Below are 14853 nucleotides of genomic sequence, written 5' to 3'. Positions count from 1 at the left end.
CACAGACGAAAAGATTGCCCAATCATAAACAAAATAGAAAGGCATACCAGAAATTGGGGAAAGACATTTGCAATAAAACAGTCAAAGGGTTAATATTTTTAATATAATAAGGCCTTAAAAATTAATGAGAAAAAGTGGGACAACATTGTGGCTATTTCTATTTCTTTCTTTGTGAGTTTTCTGAGCAAGAAAATATCTAAAAAATATTCATCCTAAGAAATATACATTAAGAAAATAATAATTATCATTTTTAAAGATATAATGCCCAATATTAGTGAAAGTGATAAAAATTAAAGGTCAAAACAAATCCTCTCATATAAGCTGGAGAGATTATAAATTAGTGCAATTCTATGACAGAAAAATTGAGAATTCACATTAGGAAGCTTAACATTTGGCATATTCTTTGAACCAGGTCTTTGAATTCAGGGAATTTATCCTAAGGAATTAATCTTCACCCTGCCCAGCAAGTCTGTGCTAAGGCTATTTGCTTTAATGATGAATATAATAATAAAAAGCCAAAAACAATGGTAATATCTTCAGATTGGTGATTCATTAAAGAAACTGAGTGATATCATGGAGTATTACATAGTTACTAAAATAATTACAGAATAATCTAATAACAGAAAATAGTTACAATATATTAAGCTGAAAAATATTACAAAGTACAGAAAGACTCTTTTTAAATAAAAAATGACAACATATTTATAAATTTACATAGATAAAAAAGCATCTTATTCCAAAAGGAAAAAGTAAAAAAAAATGATATTCAACTTTCCTTATTCCTAGGAAGGGTCTTGTGTGGAGGACAGGATCAAAGAAAAGAATTATTACATATTCAAATCTGCTACTATGAGCAGAAAAGAGGCAGTCCATTTTAATTGAAGGGAGTGCTTTTGAGGCATAAGAGAAGTTTGCTTGCAATAAGGAAGCCTTTTAAAAATATTTTTTAAAATATATTTTATTAATTTCAGAGAGGGAGAGAGAAATAGAAACATAAATAATAAGAATCATTGATTGGTTGCCTCCTGCATGCCTCTACTGGGGATCGAGCCTGCAACCCCAGGCATGTGCCCTGACTAGAAATCAAACCATGACCTCTTGGTCAGCACTCAACTACTGAGCCACATCGGCTGGACAAGGAAGCCTTCTCAAGGCATTCTGACCCTAACCCCTTCATGGGTGAGCCTGGGTCCTAAACAGCCTTTTCCACCTAGTTTCAGAATGACCTCATTCATGAGAGGACACTGACCAGAGCATGCCCCCAGGTGAGAGCAGGGGCCAGGCTAGGCTTGGGGTAGGTAAGTAAATGCCCTGCTGTGCCTGGGGCAGACCCAGCATGGGCTCTGATACGGAGGGGGGTAAGAAGATAGCAAGTGGACAAAACAGGGTGACTTCAGCTTTCCTATTACTCAGGCTTCTCAGCGTGTGCTCCCAAGTGCTGCTTTTAGAGCAGTAATCACTTTTCCAAAGTAAATACTCCAAAAGTGGGGCCACAAATGCCCCACCTCATCATGCAGACAGACACCTCCGAATCACCTCCAGGCTGTGCCGCACCCAGCACCTCTGCCCCCGCCTACACGCCTGCAGTCAGGAGTGTGCAGTTTCCCAAATCTTTTCTTAGCTCTTTGTGCTACTTTGGTGCAGCCTCAGGCCTCTCTACCTGCTCTACTTCCAAAGGTTTTAATCATCCCCACACTTCCCTTTCCTCTCTTCCTCTTGCCTTAAAAAAAGCAACTTGAAGATGGGCCCCCATCTGCCTGCAAGATTTTCTGATTTCATAATGTTTAACACTTTCTGAACCGGGCGGGTGTCATCCTGAGTTTTTTCGCAACACATCTTTGCAACATCGATGCTGGTTGGGTTGTATGTCTTGAGAATTAATTGTGCTGTGCCCCGATGCCGTGGGACTATGGCAGCCGGGAAATCATTCATATTTTTAGAATGGTAGGAGATTTCCCCCAACTTGGTCACTGTGTGTTTTCTAAAAGGGCTACAGAACTATGTCTTGAAAGGATGCCAGTAAGTCTGAATGGCAGGAAGGCAGTCATTAGCCACATATCCCTGAAATGAGGAAAGACAGAGCCGATCTCTGTGTCAGGAGTGTAATTCTCCTCGTGTCAGTTTCCCCCTGGGTTTGTCAGAAATGGAGTTATCTGCTTGGGCATGGCAGAGCAGGTAAGAAAAGAGTTAACTATCATAATCCAAGCACAGAAAATTCGGTTTTGCCCCATTTGACCAATAGCACATCACCAAAAGCAAAACAGAAGGCCAAGAGAAGCGTAGAAAGGGCCGTTATTCATCAGAGAGCCAAGTGGTCCCACTTACCTCTAGTGTAGTTAATACAATCTTCTCAACTGAAGAAAAATAAGCCTCCCACAAGAATTGTGTCTGCTGTCTAAGTGCTAGGATTTTATCCTGATGAATAGACCTGATTGTAGAAGGAATCTGTAACACAAGGTGAACACACAATAACTGTAAGTGGAAAACAATGAGATGATGCCATTGGATCGAATAATGCACTTGGGCTTTTTAGTCTTTATAGCGTTCAGCTTCTAGCATATAGATCTGCTAAAAGTCGCCAACCTCTAGGTTACAATACCCTGAAAAGGTGTCAGGTACAAAACAGCATGTACTGGGCATCAGCTTTAATAAGGACCTTGAATGAATGGAAGTTACAGTTCTCCTCTAAGACTCAGAAGCAGGTTATCAGCTGTGTAGGATGTTCTTACAGCAGCAGTCACTGTTTTCTCCTCTGAGTCCCACAAATCCGTGATCTTGCACGTGGACAACCAAACTTTACAGAGAAGGAGCTACAGGCCTTGGGGAAAGGATGAAAGGCTTCATCCCCCACACCCTTTTGAGACATGCCATGCCAGGGAAACAAATGATCTACTCAAGGCTTTTTTTGTGCGTTATTTTTTAAATCTTTATTGTTGAAAGTATTACATATGTCCCTTTTTTCCCCCACTGACCTCTCTCTTTTTTTAAAATATATATATTTTTTTATTGATTTCAGAAAGAAAAGGAGAGGGAGAGAAAGATAGAAACATCAATGATGAGAATCATTGATTGGCTGCTTCCTTCCTGCACACCACCCAATGGGGATCGAGCCCATCGAGCCCGCAAGCAACTGGGGCATGTGCCTTGACCAGGAATTGAGCCGTGACCTCCTGGTTTTCATAGATCGACACTCAACCACTGAGCCACGAGCCCTGGGCTACTCAAGGGCTTTTTAGGGAATGTCTCTGAGCCTCTCCAATGAACCTGAAGCTGGGATTAGTCAATTCTATGTGCACATGCCCCCGACCTCACCCTGAGAGCTTTTCTGCTCCTCAGACCTCTTTTTGGCTCCAGGACTTACCCCAACCCAATCTAACGTAAGCTATCCAACATCGTATATGTTTAGTCATCACTGCTCTCTACCACACCACACAATTTTAAAACGAGGAATCTATGTCCTGTCCATACTGCTGCACATGTTAAGGCAGGAGAGTGGCTTTTAGGGAGTAGTTATTTAAGAAGTAAGAGCTGAATTGAACATGGCCATCTGAAGCCATGACAGGGATATCATTATTTTTACTAGCAGTGCAGCTCATGGGTAAGCACAGGGACACATAAGTTAGAGTAGAATTCTTGTCTCCACCATTTACTAGCTGTGCTTCCTGGGACAAGTTACTTGATCTCTCATTTATAAAATGGGGATACAGTACTGACATCATAAGGTTGTAACTGAGATCATGTAAGTGCTTAGCACAGGGCCCAGAACACGGAAGCTTAATTAATAGAGCAATAATTACTACTGATGTGATCATTGTTGACATAAGGGTGATGATATTCAAAGCTGGACAGACTGCTTAGTGTCTACATGTGCACTTGCTTGAGTCTGGAGTTCTTCTTTGAGTTTCTGGTGAATTTCCTGGGCTGGCTTCCTATTTGCACATATAGTTTGAGATTTCTTTCATTTATGGAGTCTATACCCTTCGCAGGGGTAGGGAACCTTTTTTCTGCCAAGGGCCATTTGGATATTTATAACGTCACTTGAGGGTCATACAAAATCACCAACTTAAAAATGAGCCTGCTATATTGGGTCCAGCGTTTCATTAGCTCGCCCCTCATGCCTTAGCAGGCCAGACGTTCTCCACCCGTCTTAGAGGCAATTCTTTGTGATTAGGAAGTGCCCTTTTGTGCTCACCTCTTTCTGCATGCTTGCTTCCCTAATGCTTGACTAATCAGCCAGATATGGGGGCCTGGGCTAACGCAGAAATGCTCTGATTGCTGCTTTAGTAAGTTACCCATGGCACTGTGACTAAGGCTACCTCTAAGTTTCCACTGGAGGGGAAGGTGGTAGCATTGCTTTTAAGAGAAGCAGTAAAACTGCTTCACAATAAGAACAGATGGACAAGCTGTCGGGGCCACATCCAAAAGAGGATAACAAATGTGTGCCCCAAATGTGTATCTGGATCCCCGACACTGAAGAAGCATGGAGGCCGCCGGTAAAGGAGAAACTGACAGACAACTATTAGCCCAAAACCAGCGCTCCAGGTGAAATGGGAGGTACATACCCTTGGAGAAGGTAGAAAAAACCATTCATATCATGAATCCTTGGCAAGTCAAAGCAAATTTATTTTATTTACTTACGAAGAAATTACCTAGATTGCCAAAGAAAGACATGAGAAAAATTACCCTGCTGAATTTTCATAATCAGTCTCTCTTCTAAATGTCAGGGGTATTTTTAAGAGTCATATAGACCGACTTCACTGTTTCATCATGGTCATGAGGAACCAGTCCATTAGAAAAATGCCGAGCGCTATTGCTAAGAGACTGGATCGGCTGTGGTTACGATAGGAGAAAGGGAATATCATGGGTAACCTACCAATACACTCCCCTCTTATATAAGCCACATCTTGATGCTCCTACATCAAGTGCAATATATTTTACTTGTTTCTGTGCACAATAGAAGTATCTGACTACGCCTGCAAAGTGTTCAGGAAGATAATTTCAATTGACTGAAAAACAACAACAAAAAAACACAAGTTCTAAGGTTTAATGGCATTTGGCTATTGATTATTAATCTGCTTGTCCTAAGAGGCAGGTATGGAAAAGCGACAAATTAATTCCAATTTGGCCAGATGGTTTGGGAATTTGCAGAACTCAAAGTCTTAATAAAAGGTCATGTATGGTAACAAAGCTCATGGGATCTACCAAAATAGATATAGAAAAGACACACTGAGCTCTCTTGGTGACAGGATGATGAGAACATATGCAATAAAAACATCCAAGCTGTTCTAAAACAGAAAAAGAAAAATTGTAACATAACAAAAACATTTCCCGGAGCAGACATTTGGGCTTGTTGCCAGCTCTTTAAAACCACTGGCAACGACAGTGCAGTCATTGTTCAATATGGAGGCAGCTGTGCGAAGACAGAACGCATATGAGAGGGGGAATATCAGCATGTTCGGGTGGGTGTGGAATAGAAAACACAATCCAAGCCAAAAAGTTGCTTCAGAAGGTGAAGTATGCATCAACGTTGGTGAAATGGTAGGACATGGACAACCACAACTGAGTATCCTACACTGCTCTCCATGTCAAAGACAAACTATAATTTACTCACATCTAATTCATGGGAATATTGACACATAAATGGAGAAATTATGGCTCATGTTTTTTACTCCCTTGGTTTACAAAATTTCCTTTAATAAACATGCATTATTTTTCAAAATCATAAAAGGAAAAGGGTACCATGAAAAACAGCCATATTGATCACTTTGGGTTAGTTTTTCATGAGTAAATTTTTAAAATTATCTTAATTGTTTATAATATGTATTTTTATTGATTTTTAGAGAGGAAGGGAGAGGAAGAGATAGAAATATCAATGATGACAAAGTATTATTGATCGGCTGCCTCCTGAATACCCCACACTGGGGATCAAGCCTGAAACCTGGGCATGTTCCAAGACTGGGATTCGAACCGTGACTCCTGATTCATAGGTTGACGCTCAACCACTGAGCCATGCCGGCTAGGCATCCTGAGTAAATATTTTAGACACACACCATCTCTGTGTGGGAAGGACACTTGCTGCTGGACCATGAATGCCTCTTGCGTTTTGTAGATCCCAGAGGCCACTCAGGTCACATAGAATCAAACAGAAGGAATGCTTTGGAAGCAGGGTTTAGCTTGCCTAATCCATAGCCCTCTCACTTATAAATGTTTCACCTGCTACTTTCAGGAGAATACTGCCTCACTTCACCAGGAGCCAGCAGACTGGCTAGCAGCATCGAAATAGGATCAATGACAGTTAGACACTCAATTTTGTGGATATCAAAAAATGCGAGGGTATTTTTAAAAATCATTCTACACATATCTGTGGTAATTCGAGATAAAGTACAGAATGCCACAAAAGGAAAACATTAAAGTATTCTGTAATTTTCAAGAAAGGAGCATGGCAATTTATGTAGAATGTAAATATGATTGCCCAAAGGGGCTATAGATAAATCCTTAGTGACCAACAATTGCTGTCCTCGGATTTCTCTGTGAGTATTGTACCTCCCTCCCAGGTAGCTCTTAAGAGGTTCAAACTTTTATTAGATCCCTTTTCAAAGATTAGTTCACCATATTTATGTGGGTTCATTTCTGGGCTCTGTATTCTGTTCCCCTGGTGTGTATGTCTGTCTTTATGCCAGAACCATCTGTTTTGATGTCTGTAGCTTTGAAATATATTTTGAAATCAGGAAGTATGATTAGGCTATCTGGGGTCTTTTGTGGTTCCATACGAACTTTAGGATTGTTTTCCTATTCTATAAAAGATGCCACTGAGATTTTGATAGGGGTTGCATTGAATCGCTACATTGCTTTGGGTAATATGGATGTTTTAACAATATTGTCTTAATTCTGCAATCTAGGACAACATAGATGAACCTTGAGGACATTATGCCAAGTAAAATAAACCAGTCACAGGAAGACAAATACTGCATGATTCCACTTCTATGAGGTATCAAAAAGAGTCAAATTCATAGAATTAAAGAGTAGACTGATGGTTGCCAGGGGTTGGGGGTGGGGGAATGAGGAGTTACTAATTTGTGGTGTAAAGTTTCAGTTAAGCAGGATGAAGAAGCTCTAGGGACCTGCTGTACAACAGCAATGCATTATGTACTTCAATATTAAAGACAGGTTTCATATTATATGTTCTTACCACAATGAAATTAAATTTAAAAATCTAGATAACCAAAGATACATATTAAAAAGCATTTTTATTAGAGGCTGCTTTTTCAGCTAGGTATCTTAAAGATAAGACTCACTCAGGTACCCAGAATGGATCATTTGAGCAAAATAATAACACTAATTATGTGAATCAACCCTAGAGACCGCTCTCTTTCTGAAAATTAATCTGAAGGCAAATACAGAAACAGGGGAAAGGAATATGAAGCAGGACTATGGAACAAGGCCTCTCATATCATTTCTAGAAACTCTGGATATTGAAGGGGCTGGATATACAGCCCTCTTCACCATCAGAGCTCATATCCGTTACCTGTAACTTCTCCTTTTTCTAACATATTCCCCGGACCTGGGCAGATTCTGTGTTGCAAAGTGCACAGTGCCATATTAAATGACTTCATATTCGCCATGACACAGGCCATTTTCTCCTGATAAAAATTTCTTTTATGGAGCTGACCTTTTGGATTCATCTTCTTTGGAAGTCTGGATGGGGGCAGCAATAGTCCACTGATCTGTTGAAGGCCAAGCCCCTTCCTTACCTGTAATAACAATCTTTCATCGCCTATGACGGCAGCTTGGTTCCAATTAATCACTTCAGAGAACGGCAGCTCCCATCCGTTGCTGAGCATCACAGGGACACAGGCAGCCTGTGCAAAGAAGGGGACTTCATGAGTGTGAGGAGAGTGACAGCGGGAACCGTTCCAATCAGGGGCGAAATCAGTACAAATCCAATCACTGGCATTTCTTACATCGCATGAATCCTGGACTGCTGAGGCCAGAGGACAGTAAGCTTTCATGAGTTGTCAAGTCACATGAAGGTCGTATGTATCCAGCCAAGATTTTAATATCTGCAAGTCTTGCCCTAGAATGCTAAAACCCCATTTCTATTCTAGTACTTGGTTTGGCTGACCTCACTTCCTTGGAGATGACTGGCCTCCCTGGAGAAGTTGTACTGATGTAACAAAATCTTTCACCAACAACATTGCAGCACAAAACCAACCTTGGATAGAAATGGTTTTGTCAGGGTAACGGCCACAGTCAGCTGCCAGTGGCTTAGCCCAAATGTCATGAGCAACAGAGTAGGGTGGGGCTCGGCTTCCTGACAAAGCATTTGTGGACGTAACTGCTACAGGGTGTCCACCTTTCCCTTGTTCTGCAAACGTCTGAACCAGAACTTTATTTCCTTCAGTGTGGAGGGACCCAAACCACTGCTTACCAACTGACTACCTGCACAGCGACCCAATAGCCCCCAAACACCAGGCTAAAGACAAAATCCTGGGTCCAGATACACATAATCCCAACCAGGGCTCATTGTGCTCCGTCAACACCTTGAGAGCTACAAGCACACTGTAACCCTGTGCTTCTCAGAACACACTGTGCACTGGATGAGACGCTCAGAGAAGGAAGCTCTGCTGTCGGAGGACAGGGCAGAGTGACGGAAGTCAGGCAGCCGGTGACAAAGCACAGATTCAGGCAAACTGCAGAGCACCGAGGAGAAAACGTGGCAGCAAGGGGGCGAGGAGTGGAGGAGGCGGCGGCTGAGGGCGTGCTTTCTGAAGGCTGCAACTTCCAGGTAGAAACATGCATAACAGTCTCAACAAGAGTCAGGTATCTGCAGAGTGCGGTTAATGAGCAGAGACTCCACGCAGGTCTGGAGCTGCAGCCGGGACCTCTGGACGGCAGAGCTGGGAAGTGCGGGGCCCACCGAGCACCACCATGCACCACCCTGCTGGCATCGCTCTCACATTTTAGAGGGCCAGAGTGACGGCTGAGAGCGGGGACCGAACAGGCAATTTGATTTTGGTGACTACGACCCATCAGCCATTTCCACTGCTCTTGAGACTGGCTTCTAGGAAAAGAGCCGAGTCTCTGGGAGGAGCCCAGCGAGGCTGCCCGGCTGCAATCAAATCTGGCCTCTGTTTGAAAGCATGTCCCTGAAGAACCCACCCTCCCCGGTGGTGAAACCCTTTAGTCTTCTCCTGTCCAAAGGCAGGGAGAAATCCACCTCCTGCCCCCACAGAAGAAAAATCTTGCATGCTTTCTTGGGAAAACAGATCTCAGGTGTTCAAGGCAAATCACGCACTCTGTTTAGATCCCAGGAGAAGTGCTAAGGTTCAGCCCACGCAGCGGCCTCCGTTCCTCAGCCCTATTCTGGGGAAGTGTTGGGGTCTCTTACCTGCAGAGCCTCCAGGAACCTGAAGGATCCGAGCCTGCGACCACGAGGAACCAGACAGAAAGTGGCATTGTGCAGCATTTCCCGATAATCATACCTAGAAGAGAAGAGGAGCCGTCAGCCAACGAAGACCGTAGGGATGGAGGGATGAATGAGCACCTGTGGGTGCACACCTGCACGAAATTCCCAGAGCAACTTGGAGCTACCCCAGGCGGGCAGTTCTCTCTTTTCCACGGGGGCACAGGGACTGTTGCATGGACAACAAGCTTGAACCTTCAAGTTGGACAAAGCTATTAGGGTCTTTTGCAAATAGCCCATTAAGGCAAGTCTGATGGTCCCAGTGATAATCTGGCTTGCTCAGCCTTTGCTTCCAAAATCAGATTTCTGTATCCTGATGAACTGTGCTGTTCCATAAGCTTAAAAAAAAAAATCACTGCTAGTTTTGTTTTTTTTCTTAATGCCATATCATTCACCAAACTAAGACTGTTCTTGTTCCTCACCCCACAAAACCATGCTATTAAAACCTATTCAGGAAACCACCATTACAAGCACAAAACAACATTTATTTTCTCCTTTAAGCTGGAGTTTCTACATTTAACCAAGAACATTCAGTTACCCTAGGCCAGCGATTTTCAACCTTTGTCATCTCCCGGCACACATAAAGCTAATTACTAAAATGCTGTGGCACACCAAAAAAGTATTATATTTTTTTGCTGATTTGAAAAAAAAAAAGGTATAATTTCGATTCATTTACACCGGACAGCTATTGTTGTATTGGCTACTGTCATTTTTTATTTACAAGCTAAGGGAAAAGAGGTCATCACCCCTGACTAAATCAATCATCAGGTATAACATGTTTTAAGTATTCTTGCGGCACACTGGTATGTGACAGCACACCAGTTGAAAATCAATTCCCTAGATAAATACTCCTGTATAAGAGTGGCTAATGTGCCTTACAGGGGAAGGAGCTAGCTTAAGAAATGGGGCAAGAGGAATACCAAGATATGATTGTTTCTTCCATACAGATACCATTTAATGGCAAAACACTGGTTTTGCACTTGAAGAAAAAAAAAAGCAAAATATAGCATGAGTGTCACCCATCTTTCTGCTGGTGAAGTGCAGGAAAGAGGAGGAGCATTTCATTTTGTGTAGGGTCATCCGTTTGAAAGTGATTTCCACAAACACATTCCTAACCACACAGTTCCAGGCTCATTATGAACTTAAGAAAACCTGGGAAACTAGAGATGGCTCCTGTCCCGTAGGGCCCGGAGCCTCAGAGCTAAGATGAAATCACTCATTTTTCAAGAGCTTCCAAAGCTTTGCAGACAGGTGTGACTTTGACAGCAGCATATGTCACCAGCATTTTCTGACTCTAATAGTCTAATTTAATCATGGCCTGAAGGCACTGGATTCTTCCCTCCTCTTTTTGGGATCCTGATATATAAATTTATATTTTTAAAGTCCACATCTATTTTTATATTCTCATACAAACTAGGCGTATGGGAGTAAGCCAATTTTCAATTATAAACCCGTCATTAAGAAGAGACATCATGCAAAGGGCCATTTGCTTAAACAAGCGTGTAGAACTAATTTGCACAAGAAAAGGTCACCGTGAATGGATTAAGATTATCTCCACTGAGAGTAAAATAAAAACCCTTGCTGCATTAATTAAACTGCAAAATAGACTTCAAAGTAGAAAAGAGTTTCAAGAGGGCTCAAATTTAGCTAAATAAGAAAAAATATTAAATTCTGATGCTAATGGTTTCGTTTTTCTTTTGGTCACCAAATATAGAGGGAAAATTGACAAGTATGTTCAAGTTCAACTGATATAAGGTCTGAATCTCTACCTAATTGATGGAGAAGAGGCAAATATGTACACATATAACACAAATCTATGCATAAAGTTTAAACTGCAATTTTTTTTTAGTATAAAAAGGGTCAAATATACTTCAGGCTACAGCAAAGTTTAATAAATGCCAAGAATAGAAAACCCCTGAGGGGCTAGCACTGAAGGCCCTACATCCTTGTCATTAGGCTGCTAAAAATGTAAGACACCATTAAAGTTCTGGACTGTAACAAGTTCCAAAGTTGCCAGGTGCAGAATTTACTTTAGGGAAGGAATGGAGGGAGAGAAAAGGCAGAAAAGTTAGAGGAAAAATTCACCTGGGTGTTGATTTTTAAGTGGTAGTATGGAGTATTTGCTGACGTAGCAAATAAAGCTTACGTGATTGAAGCTTGTGTTCCTTCACTTAAGAGGTTAACAGAAGATGTGGGGAGAGTATTCTTGCAGAAATCGGGAACCCACTAAGCACACGTAAGATTATGAACACAACACGGGAGCTTTCTGGGCCTCGGTTTTCTCATCTGCCAAGTGAGCCAGCTGGGCTAGATGACTGAAGATTGCTTGACACTCCATTTTCCTTTGTTATGATTGTTAAGGACGAAAGAAGAATGTCCTTTGGGAACATCCCACTGCTCCAGAGTTTCCATAACTATTGCATGTACATATGTGCCTATATGTATGTAGATGTCTGCTCATGCATACACATGAACAAGTGTATTCATGATGACACACAAAGACACAAACAGTATACATGCATAACTTAAACAATGATTTTCAGATTTCTGATCATGCTCAAACTCTTTTGGGCTCCAGGGACAATGAGCCAGTAAATTATTACTATGTCATCCTAGTAAATGAAGGAGTAATGAAGCTCCAAAAGGGAGGCAGACGATGGATCAAGTTGGGCCACATATGTGTTTGGTGCCCTCCCACTCAGACTTTCTCTGGACCGGGCCCCTCTCCATATTGATGTTCTCACCTGCCCCACACCACCCTCCTGCCAGACTCTTCAACTCACTCGCTTTATCAGTCATTCTTTCAAGAAGTACTATGTTCCAGGCACTGTTCCAGTGCTGCAAATGTTGTGCAGAGATCTTTCTCTAGCTGCTAAACTCATCAAAGAATCACCCAACAACTAGAAAATACTGATGAGAACTTAAGGTGTAAGGTCTTCTGGGGATGTTTTCATTACGAAGTAGACTATGAAGGCAGGTCCTCCACATTGACACAGTAAGGACCTCTGGCCACTCTCCCCAGCAAAACAATTTAACTGGTAAAAATTGTTTTTTAAAAATTCGTTTGAAGTTTCTGGAAATTGTTCTAAGGACATAATGACAAATAGAAAAACATTCATTCAAGAGAATCTACCAAATCTCAGTAAGAACAGTTGCGTGTCTGGAGCATTTGAGTCAGACCTGACCAACCCCTACCAGTTCTGCCTTGTAGAAGCTCAGAGGAGTAGAGTCCAGAAGACTGGGCTCCTCTCTCTCCCAATACCCATCAGGATAGTGAAAACACAACCCATAGACAAGAGAAAATATTTGCACATCATAAATTTGAGAAAAAGCATTTATCAAGAATATGTAAAGAACTCTCCCAATTCAGCAATAAAAAAGACAACCCGATTTTAAAACAAAGGATTTGAATAGATATTGTTCCAAAGAAAATATACAAAGCGCCAATAAGCACATGAAAAAGATACTCAACATCATTAGTCATTAGGGAAATGGAAATCAAAACTACAATGAGATATCACTTCACACCCACCAGGATGGCTCTAATCAAAAGAACAGATGAGAACAGGTGCTGATGGGGACGCAGAGCAAGTGGAGCCCTGAGACATTGCTGGTGGGAAGCAAAATGGTGCAGCCACTTTGGAAACTAGTTTGGCAGTTTCTTATGAGACTAAAAATGGGCTCAGCACATGACCCAGCGATTGCACAGTTGAGCATTTATCCTAGAGAAATGAAAACTTATCTTCATGCAGAAACTTGTCCATGAATGTTCACAGCAGTTTTATCCTTAATAGCCCCACCTGGAAATCATCCAAATGTCCTTCAATGGGTAAATGATTCAACAAACTGTGGTACATCTATAGCCTAGAATACTTCTCAGCAATAAAACAAAATGAACCATTGCCATACACAACCAGCTCAAGGAAATTATGCTCAGTTTAAAAGCCAACCTCAAAAGGATATGTACTGCATTATTCCATTTATATAACATTTGTGAAATAAAATAATTAGGGGCCAAGAAAGAGATTAGTGGCTACCTGCTACCAGTAAATGGGGGTTGGGGAAACAGATGAGGAGATGACCGGTCAAGTGAGGGGGCAATCCTTTTGAAAGGACTAATTCTCCCCAATAATACTTAAGTTTAGAAATGTGAATCATATAGAAATCATCAACTTCTTAAAAGCAAGAGATATCCTAAGCAAGAAAATAAGTAGATGAGGGAGGCAATTAATCTCAGAGAACTTTCAGCTTTAATTAATAAATGGTTTTGTTACCCTTTTCAGATAGTCATTACATTCCCCACTGTATAGGTGATGACAGAGAGAACAGTTTTCATAAATGATGCAAAGAAAAATGTAATAAAAATGACAGGACCCCGAATTTAATCCTGAAACCAGCACCGTCCTATGGCCAAAATAATCTTCCCCTTAAAGTTATATTGAATAATATATGGGATACACCCCATTTAAAATGGGCCATGTAAGAAAACATAATTCAAGACCTTCCCCCTCCATATGAAACACATTTTTGCTGGTAGTAATTCAGTGCAGTTGGGAAGGGGGGTGGGCAGTGTGCATAGCGCAAGGGTTCTCAAAGTGGGATCTCCCAACCAGTAGCATCATTCGGGAACTTGCTACAAATGTAAATTCTCAGCCCCACCCAGACCTGCTGAATCAGAGAGTCTGGGGGCAGGGCCCAGAATTCTGTGTATTAACAAGCCCTCCAGGTAATTATGATGCGCCCTAAATTCTGAGAACCACTGCCATGATAGTTAAGAGCTTAGTAATTAAAAGCTTAGTGGTTCGGTAGCTTTAGAGACAGCCAAACCTAGGTTCGAATTTCAGCTTTGCTGTTTTCAAGTTGAGTGATCCTGGAAATGTTATTTGTTGAAATCTTATTTTCCCAGTTGGCAAAATGTGAATAATACTTAATATTGTGAGGATTAAATGACATTTTTAAGTAAAGCCTGGGCTCATTATACGCAATCCATATATGGAAGCTATTATCATCATGGCTGAAGGGAGGCAATAGAATATAATGGAAAAAACGGCCAACATGAAGTTAGAAAACCTGGGTGAGGAATTGGGGTTTGTGTCTACCCCTTTCGGTGCAAATTGTCTAACATCTCCGAGCTTGAAAATTGTGAAGATCAAATAAGATCATGTGCATGCAGCACATACTGTAATACACTATGCAATCGCAAGTTATTGTGGTAAACTGTATCAGAATGAGGGGAATAAATACATTTTTAGAACCAGTAATAATAAAAATAAAATAAAGGAACAGATTCCCAAAGACAGAGCCAGGAAGCACTGCGGAGCAGACCCTTTCAAATAAAATGAAAACAGAAGCTGTGGATCACAACAGCTTCTAATCAAAAGGATTTGGGC

At 41.5% G+C, this 14853-nt stretch overlaps 1 protein-coding gene across 3 annotated transcripts in view; it reads right to left on the bottom strand.

Annotated features, from left to right (window-relative positions):
• The window catches only part of EXT1 (exostosin glycosyltransferase 1), a 263767-nt gene that overhangs the window by 24593 nt on the left and 224321 nt on the right, over positions 1-14853 (bottom strand). For 2 of the 3 annotated variants that reach the window (XR_009449522.1, XM_059671859.1), the window contains exons 2-4: positions 9389-9482; positions 7752-7859; positions 2326-2445 (exon numbers count right to left, since the gene is read on the bottom strand). Coding sequence is in view for 2 of the 3 variants with exons in the window: in XM_059671859.1 (XP_059527842.1) it covers positions 2326-2445; positions 7752-7859; positions 9389-9482 (322 nt within the window). In the remaining variant the exon portion in view is untranslated. The remainder of the gene's footprint in view (positions 1-2325; positions 2446-7751; positions 7860-9388; positions 9483-14853) is intronic. The other variant, XM_059671861.1, reaches the window with a different exon arrangement.

Source organism: Myotis daubentonii, chromosome 17 (genome assembly GCF_963259705.1).
Source record: "Myotis daubentonii chromosome 17, mMyoDau2.1, whole genome shotgun sequence".
NCBI classification, from domain to species: Eukaryota; Metazoa; Chordata; class Mammalia; order Chiroptera; family Vespertilionidae; genus Myotis; species Myotis daubentonii.
The sequence above is the reverse complement of the archived record's forward strand: the minus strand, read 5'-3'. Positions and strand labels throughout refer to the sequence as shown.